The sequence below is a fragment of the Thamnophis sirtalis genome, unplaced genomic scaffold (assembly GCF_051295495.1).
Source record: "Thamnophis sirtalis isolate CommonGarterSnake01/CBP01778 unplaced genomic scaffold, rThaSir2_p1.2 scaffold_4, whole genome shotgun sequence".
NCBI classification, from domain to species: domain Eukaryota; kingdom Metazoa; phylum Chordata; class Lepidosauria; order Squamata; family Natricidae; genus Thamnophis; species Thamnophis sirtalis.
In genome coordinates, this window is record NW_028261384.1 from 63130892 (window position 1) to 63150022 (window position 19131).

Below are 19131 nucleotides of genomic sequence, written 5' to 3' on the forward strand. Positions count from 1 at the left end.
TACACGGAATTGGGGCTACCCTTGAAAAGCATTCAGAGACTGCAGCTAGTCCAGAATGTGGCTGCGCAAGCGATATTGGGTGCACCGAGGTACACCCACGTTACACTGTCCTTCGCGCGCTGCACTGGCTACCAATTGGTCTCCGGATGCAATTCAAGGTGTTGGTTACTACCTTTAAAGCCCTACATGGCTTAGGGCCAGCGTACCTTCGAGACCGCCTACTGCCACATATCTCTCAGCGGCCAGTAAGATCCCACAGATTGGGCCTCCTTCAGGTGAGGTGAGATGAACATCTTAGCGAGAGATTTAGTGGAAGGGATTTTGGAGCAAGGAATGAAGTGAACTTGCTTGGAGAATAAGTCAGTAACAACCCAGATTACTGTGTTCCCTTGACTCTCTGGAAGTTCAACAATGAAATCCATAGAGATCTCCTTCCATGGGGCTTCCGGGTGAGCTACCGCCTGGAGCAATCCTTGGGGTTTTCCTGGAGGGCGTTTTGCAGTGGCACAAACGGGACAACTAGCCACATAATCCTCAATGTCTTTTTTCAATGAAGGCCACCAAAATTGTCTCTTAACCAGATGCAGGGTTTTGACGAAGCCAAAATGTCCAGCCATGCGAGAATCATGAGCTCGTTGGAGGATGATGGTTCTAATGGACGCAGGAACGTATAATTTTGCACCAATCCAAGCCAATCCATCTTTCATAGTGCATTCATCCATGTGTTGTTGGAACCAGTCATCCTTTGCAAGGGCCCCCTTTAGTTCAGAGATAAAGTCTTTCGTGACCTCTAGTTTAGAAGTTGTTTGACTTCTAGTGACAACAGGAGCAGCCAGACTTTTTGTGGGAATGACAGGCTGGACAACACTGAGCTTTGAACAGTTGTACTGCGGAAGTCTGGACAAAGCATCAGCCATAAAATTCTTCCCTCCCAGAATGTATTTCAAAGTAAAATTGAATCTGTTGAAATGTTGAGCCCAGCGCATCTGTTTGGGAGACAGCTTCCCGGAGGTTTTCAAAGCTTCCAAGTTTTTATGGTCAGTCCATACTTCAAAAGGGTGTTTGGCGCCCTCTAGAAAGTGGCGCTAGGTTGTTAAAGCCCAATGAACAGCAAAAGCTTCCTTCTCCCAAATAGCCCAACGTCTCTCCGTTTCGGTCAGCTTGCGAGAGGTGTAAGCGCAGGGCTGTAATTTACCTTGGCTATTTGCTTGAAGCAGTACTGCCCCCACTGCCACATCACTGGCATCAGCCTGGACCACAAAAGGCGCGTCTATGTCTGGGTGCTTCAAGACCAGTTCCTCCACAAAGAGGCGTTTCAACTTCTCGAAAGCCGTCTGACACTCCATAGTCCAATTCAACGGCTTGCTAGGTTTGGGGTTAGCTCCTCCTTTTGATTTAAGGAGGTTAGTGATGGGGAGAGCTATCTTAGCGAACGAGGGAATAAACTGACGATAGAAGTTAGCAAACCCCCAAAACCTCTGCAATTGTTTACATGTACGTGGGGCCTCCATTCGGTGACAGCCTCTATCCCCTTGTGGGAGATCCGATAGCCTAGGTAATCAATCCTTTCCTGATGAAATTTGCAGTTGGACAATTTGGCATAAAGTTCTGCAGCACGGAGTTTCTTCAGAACCGTGCGAACAAGCTTCATGTGTTCTTCACGTGTTTCCGTGTAAATAAGGATATTGTCCAAATAGACCATCACGCCTTTGTAAAGATGGTCATGCAAAACCTCATTAATTAGTTGCATGAAGACCGCTGGCGCCCCCTGGAGGCCAAATGGCATCACTCTAAACTGGAAGCAACCAAGGGGGCAGTTGAAAGCAGTCTTCCATTCGTCTCCCTCTTTAATTCTGACCCAATAGTATGCCTTCCGTAGGTCCAATTTAGTGAAAATTCTCCCCTTCCCTAGTTGTGCTAACATGTCCTTCATCAGTGGTAAAGGGTAGAGGTTTTGGGCAGAGATGCAGTTCAAGTTTTTGAAATTCAACATAATCTGAAGGAGCCATCTTTCTTTTCTCTGAACAATACTGGTGCAGCTACCTTGGGCCTTGCTGGTTCAATGAAACCCCTTTCCAAGTTTTTATTAATGAATTTCCTCATTTCGTCCATCTCCCTAGGGGTCATTGAATATATTTGGGGTTTTGGGAGCTTCACCCCAGGTAAAATATCAATGGTGCAATCTGTGGCTCTATGAGGGGGCAATTTATCAGAAGATTTTTCACTGAAAACATCTTTGAGGTCTCAATATTCCTTCGGAATTCTTTCCTCCCCTTCAATTTTTTCCTGCCCTCTGGCCGCCAGTTTGGGGACAGTATCATCAGACTCTGGAGTCTCCATCTTCCCCTTGGGGGAGTGACAGTTCGAATCTGCAACCACCCATCTCTCCAGTTAATGCGTGGGTTCCTTTTACGGAGCCAGGTGAGTCCCAAAATAAGGGGTTAGTCCATCCCGGGGGCCACGATAAAAGTTATCATTTCTTGGTGGTTCCCAGCCACATCTCAATGGGTTCAGTAGAAGAATGAGCAGGACCACCCCCCGCAATAGAGCCATCTAATTGGCAAAATGCAATAGGGATTTTTAAAGCTCTTAGTTTCAAGCCCATTCTCTCAACTATCTCAGGTCTTATAATGCAACGTGAGCAACCAGAATCTAAAAGAGTGAGATTTTTCTCTTTCGTGCCAGAAGAGGGCACTCTAAGCTCAACTGGGATAAGCATGGGTCCCGAGCAGGAACTTACCCAGCGGTCAGCATCTTCATAGTCACTGTCGCCAGACGAGCTGGGACTTCCGCTTCCCCCTTCCTCTGGCTCAAAGCGTTGAGAAGTCTCCTCCCCTCTCAAAGCCGGCTCTTTCTTCTTGCCGGGAGACTTCTCAGGTTTTCTCTCCCTCCGGGGGGGGGGGAACAGAGTCGGTCAGCTTGACTCGGCAATTCACAGCACGGTGCCCCTCCTTCCCACAGGGGAAGCAAGCGGAGGGCTTCGGCTTGCCTGTGAAACCTCCCCTACCCCCTTTTTGTCCCTTTGGGAGGGGAGCTTTAGTGGGGGAGGGGAATCCTCAACTTCTCCCTCTTCCTTGCAATGAAGTCTAGTCAAATCCAGCTCAATATCTGCAGCATTCTCGTACCAAGGCTCTAAGCGGTGGGGAATGCGTCTGTTTACGCACTGTTGGTAAACATCTCTGTTCAAGCCATCTGTGAATCGATCTAGCAAGGCTTCTTCAGACCATCCCCTCATATAAGCCGATAATTCTTGGAATTCCTGTACATATTCAGGCACAGTCTTTTCCCCCTGTCTGAGCGTCGTAAATTTTAGCCGAGCTCAGCGCTCCATGAGAGGGTCGTCAAAACGCCTCCTCATTGTTGCCATAAAGTCAACAAAATTCCTCAGGAGAGGGGAATTACTATTATGTAATCCGACCATCCAGTCAGTTGCTTTCTTCTCTAGGGCCATTAACACTATTTTTACTTTAGATTCATCAGAGTCCAGATTAGCCCTATAGTTGCATATAATTCCAGACCTGAATTATAAACATCTCCATCATACTTTACGCTTAAGGATGGAACCTTAGCCATTCGGCATCGCCTGCCCCCCCCCCCTGCTCTCAGAATGTCTCTAGCTGCAGGGGTGGAGGTCAGTGCTGGGTTTTCTTGTGCACATCCACCTTCGGCCCCTCCAGTGTCCCTTAAGCTAAGCAACAGGTACCTTCTCTCTAGTTCCTCTGCTGGATCCCTTTCCACAGCACTCTCTCGAGCCCGGCGTTCGCTCCATGCCTCTTTGAGGAGTTTCATGGCTTGGGACATCTTGTAGTCTTCCTCCTTAGAGCCACGCCAGTCAGCAGGTGGTTTTCTGGGCCTCCTCCTCGTGACTCCAGTTAGTGGTTCATCAGGTTCCTCTTTCTGTCTCACTCCCCAAGTCCACCTGGGTTGAACAGTAGGTTCCTCCACTCTCAGGTCAGCCAGCATTTGTGTTAAAGGTGGTGCTGCCATTGCACCCATTTCGTCTTCCTGGTCGCTGTCGTGTAAAGAGATCTTTTTCTTTCTTCTGTGGGGGCACCCCCCTCAGAAGGTGTTCGCTCCGGGTTGGGTGCGAGATGAGACTCAGCTTATTGTCAGGTGCTGCTTCATTTAATAATCAGGAAAGAAACCACTCAACTCCATTCTTGAAATTAAGGGTACTTTTACTAATTACAAATGATAAGGAGCAAAGCAAAGGAAAGCTGAGTCTGGATAAATTGGTGCAAAAGCAATGGATATCATGTATAGTTCAATCCCCTCCCCTTGGCACCCCATTTCATAGTCCAATAATAATTCACCCAACTGTCAGGTGGGAGATATCTTCAAAAAGCATCATCAGAGTGGAATGCTGGACAGTTAGCCTTTGCGGGAAACTCCCTTTCTCCACATGCACAAAGAGATGGTCAGGACAGCTTCTAGAACACTCCTCCAGCACATAATGATTCCCCTCCCAAATACCATGCCCCCCCTCCCCATTTCAATGGCAGCCGGAGCAGTAGCAAAGCAGAGGCTGACAACACTGCTCCCACAGCAACATCACTAGCATCCGCCTGGACCACAAATGGTGAATCCATATCCGGGTGTTTCAAAACTGGTTCAGCTGCAAAAAGTCATTTTAATTTCTTGACCGCAGCCTGACACTCCATAGTCCAATTCAAGGGTTTACCCGGTCTAGGTTTGGCCTCCCCCTTTGATTTTAGGAGGTTCATAATTGGCAGGGTAATTCTGGCAAATGAAGGAATAAATTGACGATAAAAATTAGTTTAACCTAAGAAACTTTGCAGTTGTTTGCGGGTGTGGGGTGTCGCCCATTCAGTGACTGCTTGGACCTTTGCTGGGTCCATATCTATACCATTGTGGGAGATGCGATATCCCAGGTAATCCACTTTCTCCTGATGAAATTCGCATTTAGACAATTTAGCATACAGTTCTGCTGTCCAAAGTTTTTTCAGCACTGAACAAACTAGTTTCACTTGTTCTTCACATATTTCCGTGTAAATAAGAATATCATCAAGATAGACCATCATGCCTTTGTAAAGGTGGTCATGCAAAACCTCATTTATTAACTGCATGAAAACGGCTGGCGCCCCTTTAGTCCAAATGGCATTACACGGAATTGGGGCAACCCTTGAAAAGCATTCAGAGACTGCAGCTAGTCCAGAATGCGGCTGCGCGATATTGGGTGCACCGAGGTACAACCACGTTACACCTGTCCTTCGCGTGCTGCACTGGCTACCAATTGGTCTCCAGACGCAATTCAAGGTGTTGGTTATCACCTTTAAAGCCCTACATGGCTTAGGGCCAGCGTACCTTCGAGACCGCCTACTGCCACATACATCCCAGCGGCCAGTAAGATCCCACAGATTGGGCCTCCTTCAGATGCCGTCAGCCAGACTGTGTCGACTGGCGGCCCCCTGGAAGAGAGCCTTCTCTGTGGCTACTCCGACTCTTTGGAATCAGCTACCCCCAGCGATCCGGACCATACCCACTCTCATGGCCTTCAGGAAAGCTGTAAAAACCTGGCTGTTCCGGCAGGCCTGGGGCTGTTACCTCATTATTGAGGTCCAGCCCCGATTAGAATGAATGCATGTGGTTTTGTGATTTTAAACTGTCTTTTTTTCCCTTTCTTTTTTTTTCTTCTTTTTTGTAAGCTGCCCGGAGTCCTTCGGGATTGGGCGGCATATAAATTTTGATATATATAAAATTATATATGTATATATATATATATGTATGTATGTATGTATGTATGTATATATGTGTATATATGTGTGTATATGTGTGTGTGTGTATATATATATATATATATATATATATATATATATATATATATATATATATATATATATATATATATATATATATATATATATATATATATATATATATATATATATATATATATATATATATATATATATATATATATATATATATAAATATAAATAAATAAACCAAGAGGGCAGTTGAACGCAGTTTTCGACTCATCCCCTTCTTTAATTCTGACTCGGTAATAAGCCTCTCGTAGATCTAACTTTGTGAAAAATTTTCTCTTACCCAGCTAGGCCAACATGTCCTTCATTAACGGATAATGGATATAGGTTCTGGACACATACAAATGAAAGGAGCTATCTTTCTTTTTTCTGAATAAGACCGGAGCAGCAATTTGAGGCCTAGTGGGTTCAATGAATCCCCTTTCCAAATTTTTGTCAATAAATTTCCTTAATTCGTCCATTTCTCTAGGAGTCATTGAATAAATCTGAGGTTTAGGGAGTTTCACCCCGGGGAGAATATCAATGCTGCAGTCAGTGGCCCTGTGTGGGGGCAATTTATCAGAAGACTTCTCACTGAAAGTATCTTTCAGGTTTCAGTACTCCTTTGGGATTTTTTCCTCCCCCTCAATTTTCTCTTGCCCTCTGGCTGCCAGGTTGGGGTCTGTCTTATTCAGTTCTGGAACCCCTCCTTCCTTCTCAGGGGGCATAGCAGACTGGATGCATAACCAACCCTTCCTTCAATTTATGCGTGGGTTCCATTTACGCAGCCAGGACAATCCTAATGTAAGGGGCCGGTCCATTCCTGGGGCCACAATAAAACTTATTGTCTCTTGGTGGGTTCCCATCCACATATCAATAGGCTCAGTTACAAAATGAGCAGGGCTTCCTCCCGCAATAGAACCATCCAGCTGGCAAAAAGCAATTGGAACTTTCAGAGTTTTAAGTTTCAATCCCAGTTTTTCTACTATTTCTGGGCTCATAATGCATCGTGTGCATCCGGAATCTAAAAGAGCCAGCATTTTTTCTTGTGCGCCAGAAGAGGGCACCCTTAGCTCAACTGGAATAGTCATGGGTCCCGATTGGGAACTTACCAGGCGTTTGTCATCAGAATCGGTTTCGGTTTCTTCCGAAGAGCAAGGGGAATCCTCCCCCCTCTCACCAGGGTGGAAATGCTGAAAAGGTTCCTACCTTTCATGGCAGGTTCTTTTCTCTTTTTGGGAGGTTTTTCCAGCTTCTTCTCTCTCCGAGGGGGGAGCTTCTGGGTCATCTTGATGCGGCAATTTGCGGCGTGATTCCCCTCCTTCCCACAGCGGAAACACATGAAGGGTTTTAGTTTACTTGCAGATCCACTTTTCCCTCCTTTCGGGGCTGTTGGGGGGGGGGGTTGGCAGGCAGGGGTTTTTCATTCTCACTATCCTTCTAGTAATTCTCTCTGACCAAGTCAATTTCCACATCAGCAGCTATCTCATACCAGGATTGCTGTCTACGGGGGAGGGGGTCTCCAGTTCATGCAGTGCTGATAAATCCCTTTGTTTAACCCATCAGTGAAATGCTTCTTCAGACCAACCCCTCATAAAAGCTGATAGCGCTTGAAATTCTTGTATATAGTCAGCTACTGGCCGTTTCCCCTGGGTAAGAGTTTTAAATTTAATTCTTGCTTTACGCTCTGTGAGTGGATCATCAAAGCGTTTTCTCAAAGTGGCCATAAATCCATTATAGTCTCAGTAGGGGGGAATCAGCATTATACAAGCCCACCATCCATGCCGTCGCTTTATTTTCCAAAGTCATAGTAATAACTCTTACCTTCACTTCATCTGTAACCAGTTCATCACCATACATTTGCATATAATTCTATACTTGAACGATGAAGAATCCTAAATCCTTTGGTTCCCCCCCCCCATATTTTACACTTAAAGGAGGAACTTTAGCCATCCGGCATCTGCGGGGAGGGGCCCCTCTTCTTGGAATGTTTCTAACTGCAGTGATTGGGGTCAGCGCTGGGTCATCTTGTTCAGCTCCCCCTTTGGCCCCTCCAGCTTCTCTCGGGTCAAACAAGGTCTCTGTATACTTCCCCTCTATTTCCTGGATATCAGCTTCTCTCTCCAGACCACTCTCACGGGCTTGGCGCCTCTCCCACGCCCCTTCAAAGAGTTTCATCGCTTGGGACATTATAAGGTTCTCCTTTTCAGAGTCACACCAGTCAGCCACTGGTCGTCTGGGTCTCCTCATAGTAATTCCAGTCAGAGGTTCTTTGGGGTCATCTTTCTGTCCCACTCCCCAAGTCCATCTGGGCTGAACAGATCGTTCTTCCAAGTGCAGGCCAGCCATTCGCTCCGTCTCCAAAGGGCAATAGGATGCAGCTGCTCCCATATCTTCTTCTTGATCACTTCCTTGATAGGACATCTTAGGTTTTGGGTGCGCCCCCCTCAGAAGGTGTCAGCTCCGGGATGGGTCTGTGACAAAATCCAGCTTAATGTCAGGGCTGCTTCACTTAATAACCAAGAAAGAAACCACTCAACTCCATTTTGCAGAATTAAGAGTACTTTTACTGGTTGTAAGTAAATAGAAGCTAAGCAAAGCTGGATCTGAGCAAAAGCTTGTGCAAGCATAAATATCAATACGTGACCCATTCCCCTCCTCTTGGTAACCCCAACCCATAGTCCAATTCAATATCTCCACAGCTGTCATGTGGGAGACATCTTCAAAAATCATCATCAGGTTGGTATGCCAGACAGTTGGCCTTGGTGGGAAACTCCTCTCCTTGCCACATGCACAGTAGATGGTGAGAACAACTCCCAATTAACAGCCCTCCTGCACAGAATAATTCCCACACCCAAATACCATACCCCCTCCCCGTTTCAATGGCAGCTTAAAAGCAAGCAGCAAAACAGAGGCTGACAATATCCTTGGTTCTTCACTAATTTTCTCAAGCTTGCATTATAAAATATCATTTCAATCCTGCTTTTAGATTTATGTTAATTCCTTTTTCATGTATGAAAAGAAGACTGATGTTTAAACCATGTAACTGAAACAGATCTTTCTCTAGATGAATATTCAGCAATCTCCATTCATTTTTGAGTCTCAAAATGATCTAATAACGTTTTCTGTATTTTCTCATCTCGTCGGCTGCTGCCGGTTCACACCAGTTCAGGCATACCAGTAGTTAAGATTCTGCACAGTTCGGCGAATTGGCAAATGCTGCGTGAGACTAAAAAATCTTCAATCAATCAATTCCAACTTCTTGCAAAAATTTTTTTTGTCAAGTTGGAATTGATTGATTGAAGGTATTTTTCAGCCCCACAAACTTACAAAATGGCAAGAAGCGCGATTGAAAAATGTGACCGAGGGAAATCAGGTAGGCAAAAAAAGGCTTGTGGATGCAAGGGCGTGGGCGGTGGTGGGTGGAGGCACGTTCCATGGTGTGGCGCTGAAATGGAGAAAAGGGCAACAGAGCAGCCACCATTAGGGAAGGAAGCCATTTTTCTTCTTTATTTACTGCTTGCCTTTCTCTGAGAAAGGGAGTGCTGGCAGCTCCCTTTCTCATTTTCCTATAGAGTGCAGTGCCCAGGCAGGATCCTCTTTGATAGCACAAGGTGGGGAGGGGACAGCAACCAGTATGAGGAAAGGAAGCCGCTTTTTGTCCTTGTCTACTGCTTGTCTTTCCTTCATTCCGCCAGCTCCCTTTTTCATTTCTCTATTGACTGCAGCTCCCATCCTCTTTGATAGTGTGGGGGGAGGGAATTTAGCAACCGGGCTCACACTGGATGGGGTAAAAAGGGCCCAATTTTTACACAGGAGGAAGATAAGGGAAGATTTTTCAGCGCAGGAGCACACTCGGGCACCCCCCTCGCCTCCTGTCTCCACCCGTTTGTTGCAGAGCAACTTCTACCCTCATTGGGCGTTAGCCAAGGGGAGGCAGCTGGAGCAGGGAGCAGCAGCAAAACCTTATGCAAAAACACACAGGTCATGGAGCGGAGTTGGCGATGGAAGATAGGTGGCTCCAGGAGGGTCTGTCTGTCTGTCTCTCTCACTCTCTCTCACCTTCCCTGGTTTATTAGGGTGATGGAAGGGGAAAGAAGCGGGGCGGAGAACAGAATGGGGCAGCCGGTCTTTTCTTCCATGGTTGGAAGCAGATGAAGTCTGCTTCCTCTCCTATGCGTCCACATTCTGCCTGCATTGCAACATCTGGGGAATCTGCATCCAAGAGAGCTTGGTGGTACCCCAGAGTGCAAAATTGGTTTTCATTTGTTTGCATGAAAAGTGGGGGTGGGAGCATCAAGATGTGGACCTGCTAATACGCGAACCCCAAAGGGCCAGATTGTGGAGTGGTGCAGCACTCTAAGCCAAAATGGCTGGTTTCCCAACTTTTTTTGAACTTAGCCTAATGTGTGAATAGAGGCATGAAGCTAGACCAGCTGCATATCTGCTTGGCGGTGGTTAGGAAACCAGCCTGGGCTAGCTGTCTGTTCCCAACCGGGCGCTCTCCAGTGGCCAGGAGTAGCTGAGAGGGCTGGGGCCAGATGAGTGATGTCAAGTTGACCTCGACTACCCAGTCACATGACCACCCAACCCCCACCCACCCAGCCTGTCATTAGGGCAGAGAACTGGTTGTTAAAAAATTTGAAGCCCATCACTGCATATAATAGATTAATTATTTCCTCAGATTTCATTAATTTAGAATGCTGCACAATTTTTAAAAGAAAATTTACTTTTTATATTAATACCATTCTCCAGCAAGTCAAAAACAAAACTATTGCCAGCTATAGATTCACATCTAATAAAAAACTATATAGCAACTTGTATGATTTCAAATATTATGTTCTGACATATATTCTAATTCTATCATTAATATTTTTATAATACCTTTATTAAATTTCAGAATCAAATATTAAAATACAAATTTTATATTAAAGGAAAAGGAAATAAAACAAAGTTAGTGACAAAAAATAAATTTATAACAAATATAACATTTGATTTTCTTTTATTCCAAAAATAATATAAATACAACAACCTTTCTATATATTTAAATAATACTAATCTTTAAAATCAACATTTCAAAAATCCCCTATTCCTAAATTATTATTCTCTTAATTCTAATCTCACACATAAATTTTCAAATGTAAATAAACTTATATTTAACAAAACAATATTTCTATTGTCAAATTAAATCTTATCCTCTAATTAGAAACTCAAAAGTTAATTTGTCTTATAATAAATCATACAGTGGTCTCCAACTCACACAAAAATGAAAATTTTCATGAAAAAAAATGAAAAGAAGTCATCATTTTGTCATGATAGCTAGCTGCATTCTTTCAAACTCCATTCTTCCAAGGTGGGTATATATTTTTCGTTCCAACTATGGACATATGGGAACCTTGTCCCAATGTCTTATATAAAGTCCCGTGTTTTTCTTTCCAGCTGCTTTTCTGTCATTCCTTAAAATCCATTTTCATAATATTCTCAACCATCATAAATATTTGATTACAAAAGTTTTTAGCTTTCCTACAGGTCCACCCAATTTGATAAAAGCATCTTCAGATTGATTACATTTCCAATATTATTGATATTCTCTTAGATATCTTGTATAATTTATCTGGATTTGAATACCATTGATACATCATTTATAAAATATATATTCATTTACTCTCTTTCTGTAGGATCAGGCCACCTTCATTTAGATCTACTGTATCTTCATCTTTCTCTTAGTTGTGCATTCATACAACATATGATTTTATTCCTCTATTAATTCACACTTTTTACCATTTATTCCTTTGGTTACATTCTGCTGTGTCAGGATTTGGTGCCTACAGTTCAGAATTATTTATTCTTTTCAGGGTTGAGAAAAACCTCCTAAATGTATGAGGATTGCACCTGGAGCATTTTACATTTAAACAATGCTGAGCAAACTTCCTTTGGCCAGGCCTCCATCACTCCTAACATTGATCAGCTATACGACTATAAGTGAATTCACTAGAAGTATGATATAATTATTGAAAGGGATGTGTTTTGGTCTTTTTTCTCTTTTGGGTGTAGGGGGTTGAGCATGGCAATAGGATTAAGAAGCTTCTAGGAGGCAAATTGCTCCCAAATTAGATAACTTGGACCATTGTGGGGAGTGGGAATACCCCACCCCCATTTCTATGTTCTGTTTGGTTAGAATTATAGTTCTATGAGACTGTATCCATTTTACATGAAGAACAACCTAAATTCAATCTATAAAAAAAAACCAAAAAAAAAACCCCTCAGTATGAGAAATCTGACTCTTCTCAATCAGAAAATGTACATTGGATTGATGGACAAGTTTGTTCTGGTAAGTTTTTCTGAACTGCATTTGAGATTCTGGCCATTTTTTTATGACAGACATATGGCTTTAGTAATGTCTAACTCTGACATAGTTATATCTAATTTTCAAGGCAACTTTGAATTTGGCCTGATGGGTTTAATTACTCTGGATCTTGTAAACAAAACTTATGTCATGATGTTCAAAACAGTCTGGTAGGATCTTTCTAGGACTAGGTTAATCAGAAATGGGTGGCAACCTTCCTGATGAAGTGTTTGATTATCAATGCAATGTCAGCAGCAGCTGTTTCCTGGCTTGTCAGCAGTATCAAGCCTGTTTCTTTTCCCATGCTCTGAACCCCCCCTCCCATTCCTCATTCAGAAGATGGCTTTGAACTTTCAGTGCACAACATAAGCTTTAGCCAGTGACTAATGTAAGCAGGAAATGTAGATAAATGGTATCTGGGTCAAACAGGAAAGTATCTAATATAGGAGCATTCAGCCATGCTTATTCTATTTTCTTCTCAGAGAAAGGTTGTCCCTGAATGATAGCCACTCACCAAAATATTGCACATTTATTTGCTTCTGTGGTTATATATATTAAACAACCATGTCCATTGGCCTCCAGCTATTTCCCTGGTCTGCCAGAGGAGATCGAGACAGCTTAGAGCCATGATGGCGTGCCATTTCTCCAGGCACGCCAGCCATCACATGCTGCTCTTGCGGGTACCAGTGTGCACATGTGCACTGGTCAGCTAGTCTCCGCATGTGCAGGAGCACCAGAAACTAGAAGAGCAACTACCTGGCACACATATGTGTGTCGGGAACCCAAGCTATCCCATGCACTGGCCAGCTGGTCTTGGCGCATGCTGGCAAGCTGGTCTTTGTGTGTGCATGCTTTCCAGAAACCAGAAGACCAGGTGACTGGTGTGCATATGCATACCAGAAACCAGAAGCTCAGCAAGCGCAGGGTAACTGCTCTTTTGGTTTCTAGTGCTCCCCTATGTGCACACCCTCCCGTTTTGTCACTCGGTGCTGAAAAGTTTTGCCAACATTGGCTTAGAAGATTTAGGAATGTGAACTCTTGTGAGGGCTTGTGATAATTGAGGAACATAGACAAAGGGGGCTTTAAAAAAAATAGAAATCTTCTTTCTCACTACCAGACCTTAGTATTTATGATATACTCTGTATAAGTAACTCAATATTCCTTCCAATACTTGCTACTTCTGAGCACAGATTTCATATATGCCTAAGGTGACCAGACGTCCTGATTTCAGCACGATGGTCACGCTTTATAACAATTTGTCCCGTGTCCAGGGCCGTTTTTAAAAAGTCCTGATTTTCTGGCTTCATGTTGAATGCCCAGTGGATTTGCTTAAGAAATCCTAACCGGGGCAAGACAAAAGACACTCTGTCTAATCCCCCTCTCTCTCTCAGTACTTTCATTGAAGATATTAAAACGTTAAAGCAACAAAACGGACCCCCCCCCGAGCCCCTTTTACTCACTTTTATAAGAAAAAATGACCAAGTACTATAGAGCTGCAGGAAACACTTGGCTAGAGGTCGTGAATGTTAGTTCCTGGATTTTACAGAGGGGAGGGGCACGGAGGTTGGAGGTCTGCTCCAAAATGGTGGCAAAGTTTCTTTGAAAAATATTTCCCTGACTAATTTCACCATTTCAATTTGCTCAGTTCTTTGTATTAACATCTACATCATTCTGGGTTGACTTGTAGTGCAAGCCTGCTGGTAAGTGAGCTGGGTTTTTTTCTTTTATTTTTTTAATGTATTTTAAAATAATATTTTATTTATTGTGCATAGGATTTTTTAAAATTCTGTGTGGATTCTTTTTTTAAATTGTCTTAGTCTATTTAAAAAAAGATTCTATCCAAAATGAATTGAAGTGAAACCATGTTTAAAAATTCTATGCACAATACTTTGAAATATATTGTGCATAGAAAGAATAGTTTGAAATGTTTTACTTCAATTTATTCTGTGTGGATTCTTTTTTTAAATTGTCTTAGGCTATTTAAAAAAAGATTCTATCCAAAATACAAAATACCAGCTGCAGTTATTCACTTAAGAACTATGGCAAGAAAGGTGGTATAATGGGCTTAGTGACCAAAGTTACAATGGCATTGAAAAAGGTGACTGATGACCATTTTTCACACTTAGCTACCATTTTCACACTTAGCGACCATTGCAGCATCCTCATGGTCACGTGATCAAATTTTTGATGTTTGGCAACAGTTACAATTTATATTTGTAAATTGTAGTTATGTTGAAATAAAAAAATATTACAATACTATTTTTGCGTTGTATGAAAATTTTTGTTGCTCCGTATAAAATTTTTAATCAACCCCCCCCCCCCGCCCCTGGGCAAAGATGTCCCTCTTTACCAATCTGAAAATCTGGTCACCTTATATATGCTTTTATATGTAGAGGATTAACATGCCAGAATCGTTCAATAATGAAAATGGTGGCATATAAATTTAATGTAAACATAAATTAAGCATAGTTGTGGAAGGAGAATTGACTGGTCTAGTACAAAATGAGTTTTCACTGACAAATGTAAAGGTTAGAAATTGCATTTTAGTTTTTTTTTTATAATGTTTAACTTTAATTCTGTTTTATGTATAAAACTTTTTTTTGAATCAGTACATTAATTCTGAAGAAGAATAAGTGTTTACTTCCACTGTGGTTCAAACTGATGATTGGCTTAGGGGTTGGTGACTCCCTCCTTCCTTTGTTTACATCCGGATCGGGATATGGGCAGTACATACCAGGACATTGCACATCCTGAGCACACAAGCAGACTTATTTTATCCTAAAGAATTTTCTGCCTGCTGTGGTGGTTCCTGTCTTGTTACAATATAAAGGCTGATAGGAAATTGGAAGGGTGGTTCAAAATCTAATTCGACATTGAGACTGTAGCAGAGTGCAACAGAGGGACTCAGTGGCAAAATTTCCCAATTCTATTACAATACTTTACAATGGTAAAGTGGATTTCCTGTAATCCTAGAAGAAAACATCAAAACCAACAGATACAAAAGCAGCACATATAATTAAAACCAAGTAGATGATAAAGAGTGAATATGATCAAAGTACACAATATTTCATGGGGATTCTACTCATTCTGGCCCAAAGTTCTGAAAGAAGAGCCGGATGTCTTCTGAAAGACAGGTAGGATCAGGGTAGAGTAGAGTAGGAGAAAAGCAGATTATTCTATTACACTCTTTTCTACATTTTCAGAACTTTTGTTCCCATGACTCCTGTATATTTCTGTTTCTGGATTTAGTTATGCATAAGGAATCTCAAATATTTATTTCTATTGACCATAGAGATTTAACATGACAAAACTCTTCTTTTGATAGGAGTTGGTTATCATGGGAGCTCCAGGGTCTTACTATTGGACAGGAACGATTAAAGTATTGAATCTCACTGATAATACATATTTCAAACTGAAAGATGAATCTATGATAGCCAAGCGTTACATATATCTAGGTAAGCAAAGCACAACAATTTTCAAATTGTTATTGGTAAATAGTTACTCACATGCATAAATGTATAGCCAGTGAAATCTAATAATTTTGGAATTCTCAGAGGTGAAAAATCCAGGAATTGCATCTCTGGAAAGTTTGGATTCAGGAATTCTTCCACTCACAGCCCTGACAACAATGTTGCATGTGCACATTAAAACAATCTAGTAACTTCTTCTGGACTGAACGATTTAATAGTCTGTGTCAGAAAAATCTTAGTACCCTTAGACAACTGCAAATCCCAAAGGGAAGCTAAGATTGATGCTAAGTCATTTACAAAATATATATGCGCCTTTGTTAAAATCATTATTACATGTTTGGAAAATGAATAAATGATCCTGATTTAAAGAAGTCCTTTTCAGTGATTTATTGTTCCATGAAAATATGCTTAGGGTAATAGAGGAATGTAAGCATTATTTTTAGTAAGGCTTAGAAACATCTATTTAAAAATGCAGTCGTTGTCACAGGAGAAATGTTAATTCCTCTAATGACTTCTGTCAAGTTCTCAGTTGTGCTGAATATGGCAAATCTCTGCTTTCTTTAACTATTTGTGTGTTAAGTCTTCATCTACTTTTAAGAAAAGGTGGTGGACCTCTTTTCTGAAGAAAAGACTATTGCTCTAAAAGACATAGAGGTTTTCTCTTTGAAAAAATATGAAAGTTAATATTTATAATACAGGTAAAAGACCTGTAATTCATAGTATAAAGGAAGCAAGGAGCCTTTCAAATATGACATAATGGTTTTACAAGGAAAAGGAGTTGAACATTAAAGAGTGTTCCTGTCTCATTATGTGTCATTTTAGAGAGGCAAATAAAATCATATTATTGACCTTTCAAATAAATATTTTGCCTCTTTCAGCTACATTTTATTTTATTTTGTTTAAATCTAAATTGACTTGTTGGGTTTATTCCCTTTTTCCACATACCATTATACTTTATATTTACTATATTGTCACTGAGAAATATGTAAACATTTTAACATGTTACTATTACAAGTAGTTGCAATTTACTGATATGGTGATGCACAAATTTTGACTTGATTGGGAAAAGTTGCACAAAAAACAGTTTCTTTCCACATACAACATTAGAAATTAGAGGTATCATTGCTTATACATAAAGTACAATGTGATTGAAATCCTGTACCTTTGTTACAATTTAAGCTGTAGCTACATGGATTCCCATGTAGCTTTTGTTTTGTGAATCAGGTCACAGCATTGACCTCCATGAACTTGTTTAATGACCCAGTAAAGTCAACCAAGTTTCTAATTCACTATATTTTGTCGTGAGTTATGCTGTTCCACTTGGATCTAAGTGAATAATTCCTTTATAACTGACTTTAATCTCTCATAATCCATTTTCATTTGAGGAGCATGGATTATAGTATTTTAGGAATTGGAGAAAAACTTTAGTTATCCATGTATTCCATATGTTGTTTGTTTTTCTAACATCTGCTATTTGCAATATTAAATTTAATCAATAATGTGGTAGAAATTATCTATTTTACACCTGAAAAACTGTCTGCTTTTCAGTTCTAGTACTCTTCTTCCCTTTTATTGCCTTGCTTTTAATTTGTTCAGTAATAACTATCAACTGTTCTGATACCTTTTCTGACTTAAATTATTGTTCTTATGTGTCTCCTCCTTATATATTTATCACCTTATTGTTAGACAGTGATGTGCGGTGAGCTTGATGGCTGGTGAGGCAGCAATTTTTTTAGACTTATGGACTTCAACTCCCAGAATTCCACAGCCAGGCATGCTCAGCTCCGATTTAAAGCGACAGCATTTTTTCCCCTTGCAAAATAAGTTTTCCCATTCTTTTTCTTCTCTCTCCCCCTCCTTCCTCCCTCTCTCCCTCCCTCCCCCTCTCTCAAACAGACACACACACACAGAAAAGTTGGATCCCTCTCTCACTCACTCACTCTCAAACAAACACAAACACAGAAGTTGGATTTGATATATTTTCCAATGGCTTGAAAGCAGCTCCTCTGCCATACCCCCCCCCCATTCCCCTGCTGCCTTCCGATCGGAGCTTTTGATTGCAGGTGAAGCCACATTGTCTTTTCAAACGTAATCAGTGAAGCTTGGGTTATATACTTTTATCCAGCTCTGTGTGTGTGTGTGTGTGTGTGTGTGTTTGAAAAGGCAACGTGGTTCTGCATGCAATCAAACTTTTTGAATTCCTCCCCCCTTCCCACACACGCACCTTTTCCAGCTGTTTTAGAGAGGATTTCAACTCTGCTTTTGCCTGTCCTCATGAAAGGCCAGAGCTCTGAGTCAGACTGAGCTAGTTGCTCCCAGAGAACTCTAAAAGCCTCTAAAAATGCCCTCTACAGGAGGCGAGAGAACACGTGCCTCCTTTGCATAAGAAATTTTCCGCTTTTTAACCCTTGCTTAACTCTGCTCAAGTGATCATAAAGCTAGAGTAAAGGAGGCCCGTAGTTCTCTCGCCTCCCACTGCAGTTAAGCACTAAGCAGAGTCATCCACTGTTACTCTGTCAGCAACTACCTTAGCCTTTTTACTTTTAATTATTCTTTTCTTTTCTTCATGACACTGGTGAGGCCCTGCCTCCCCTGACTGTACATCCCTGTTGTTAGATAAAACTTGCTTGTTATTTCAGACCTGGAACAGTGAGTTTCCTGTTCCAGAAAAGTAAGGCTCTTATAGAATTTGAAGGTGTTTTGCTTGACTCTAACTTCCACTCTGAGAGAAGGGGAAAAATGCTTTACCCAGATAGATGACCTAAGCCTTGGCCCCATTTCCTTTTTTCCCCTGATATTTTTGGTCATTTTTTTCTCTCTGCTTCTTCACCCTAAAAATGCCCCGCTCAGGATATGCGGTGGCAGCAGGTCACTTCTCTCAACTGATGACCATGGACGTCGTTGGAGGAGCTCCCCAGGATGGAGGCGTTGGAAAGGTTTGGCTGTTGATCAAACTTCAACTGATAGTTCATCCAGGAGAAAATGGAAAAGAAGTGTGGGGTTGCAGCATTTTGAAGAACATTCCTGAAAATATTTTATTTCCAGTAACAAAAGGAGGATAATTAACAATACCTACTTGTTCAAGTCTTTCCTTGTCTTACTCTCATTTTTTTCTGAGAATCTCCTCACCCATTTTCTAGCAGCAGCAGATAGAGAAATCTTCCTTTTTTAAAAATCACAATTCATTTTAAATTCAAGCTGTGGCTACCATGTACACAATCATTTTTTATGAACGCTTGGCAGTAATCAAGACCAAAGATTTAGAAAATCTTTGTATTACCCAACTCAATATTATTTATTCAAATTAGCAGTAGTTTTCCATAGACTCTAGCAGAATTTATTTTTAATCAGGAACTTCCACATTCCTGATTAGGATGTCCTAATCCATAGATTTCCATCCTTTAGAGTGAGTTGAAGCATAAAAATCGCTACTATATGCAGTCTGTATAGTTGTGCAAAGACTACATTTAACCTCTAATTTATTTTAATCATTTTTAACAAGCCTAAAATGAATCAGAATCACTTTTTCAGATAAGCAAAGCATAAAAGT

General features: G+C 41.5%; 1 protein-coding gene across 1 annotated transcript in view; it reads left to right on the plus strand.

Moving 5' to 3' along the window:
* Window positions 1-19131, plus strand: part of ITGA9 (integrin subunit alpha 9) — a 584270-nt gene that overhangs the window by 66456 nt on the left and 498683 nt on the right. The window contains exons 6-7 of the mRNA XM_087713055.1: window positions 15437-15566; window positions 18432-18517. Coding sequence (XP_087569181.1) covers window positions 15437-15566; window positions 18432-18517 — 216 coding nt within the window. The remainder of the gene's footprint in view (window positions 1-15436; window positions 15567-18431; window positions 18518-19131) is intronic.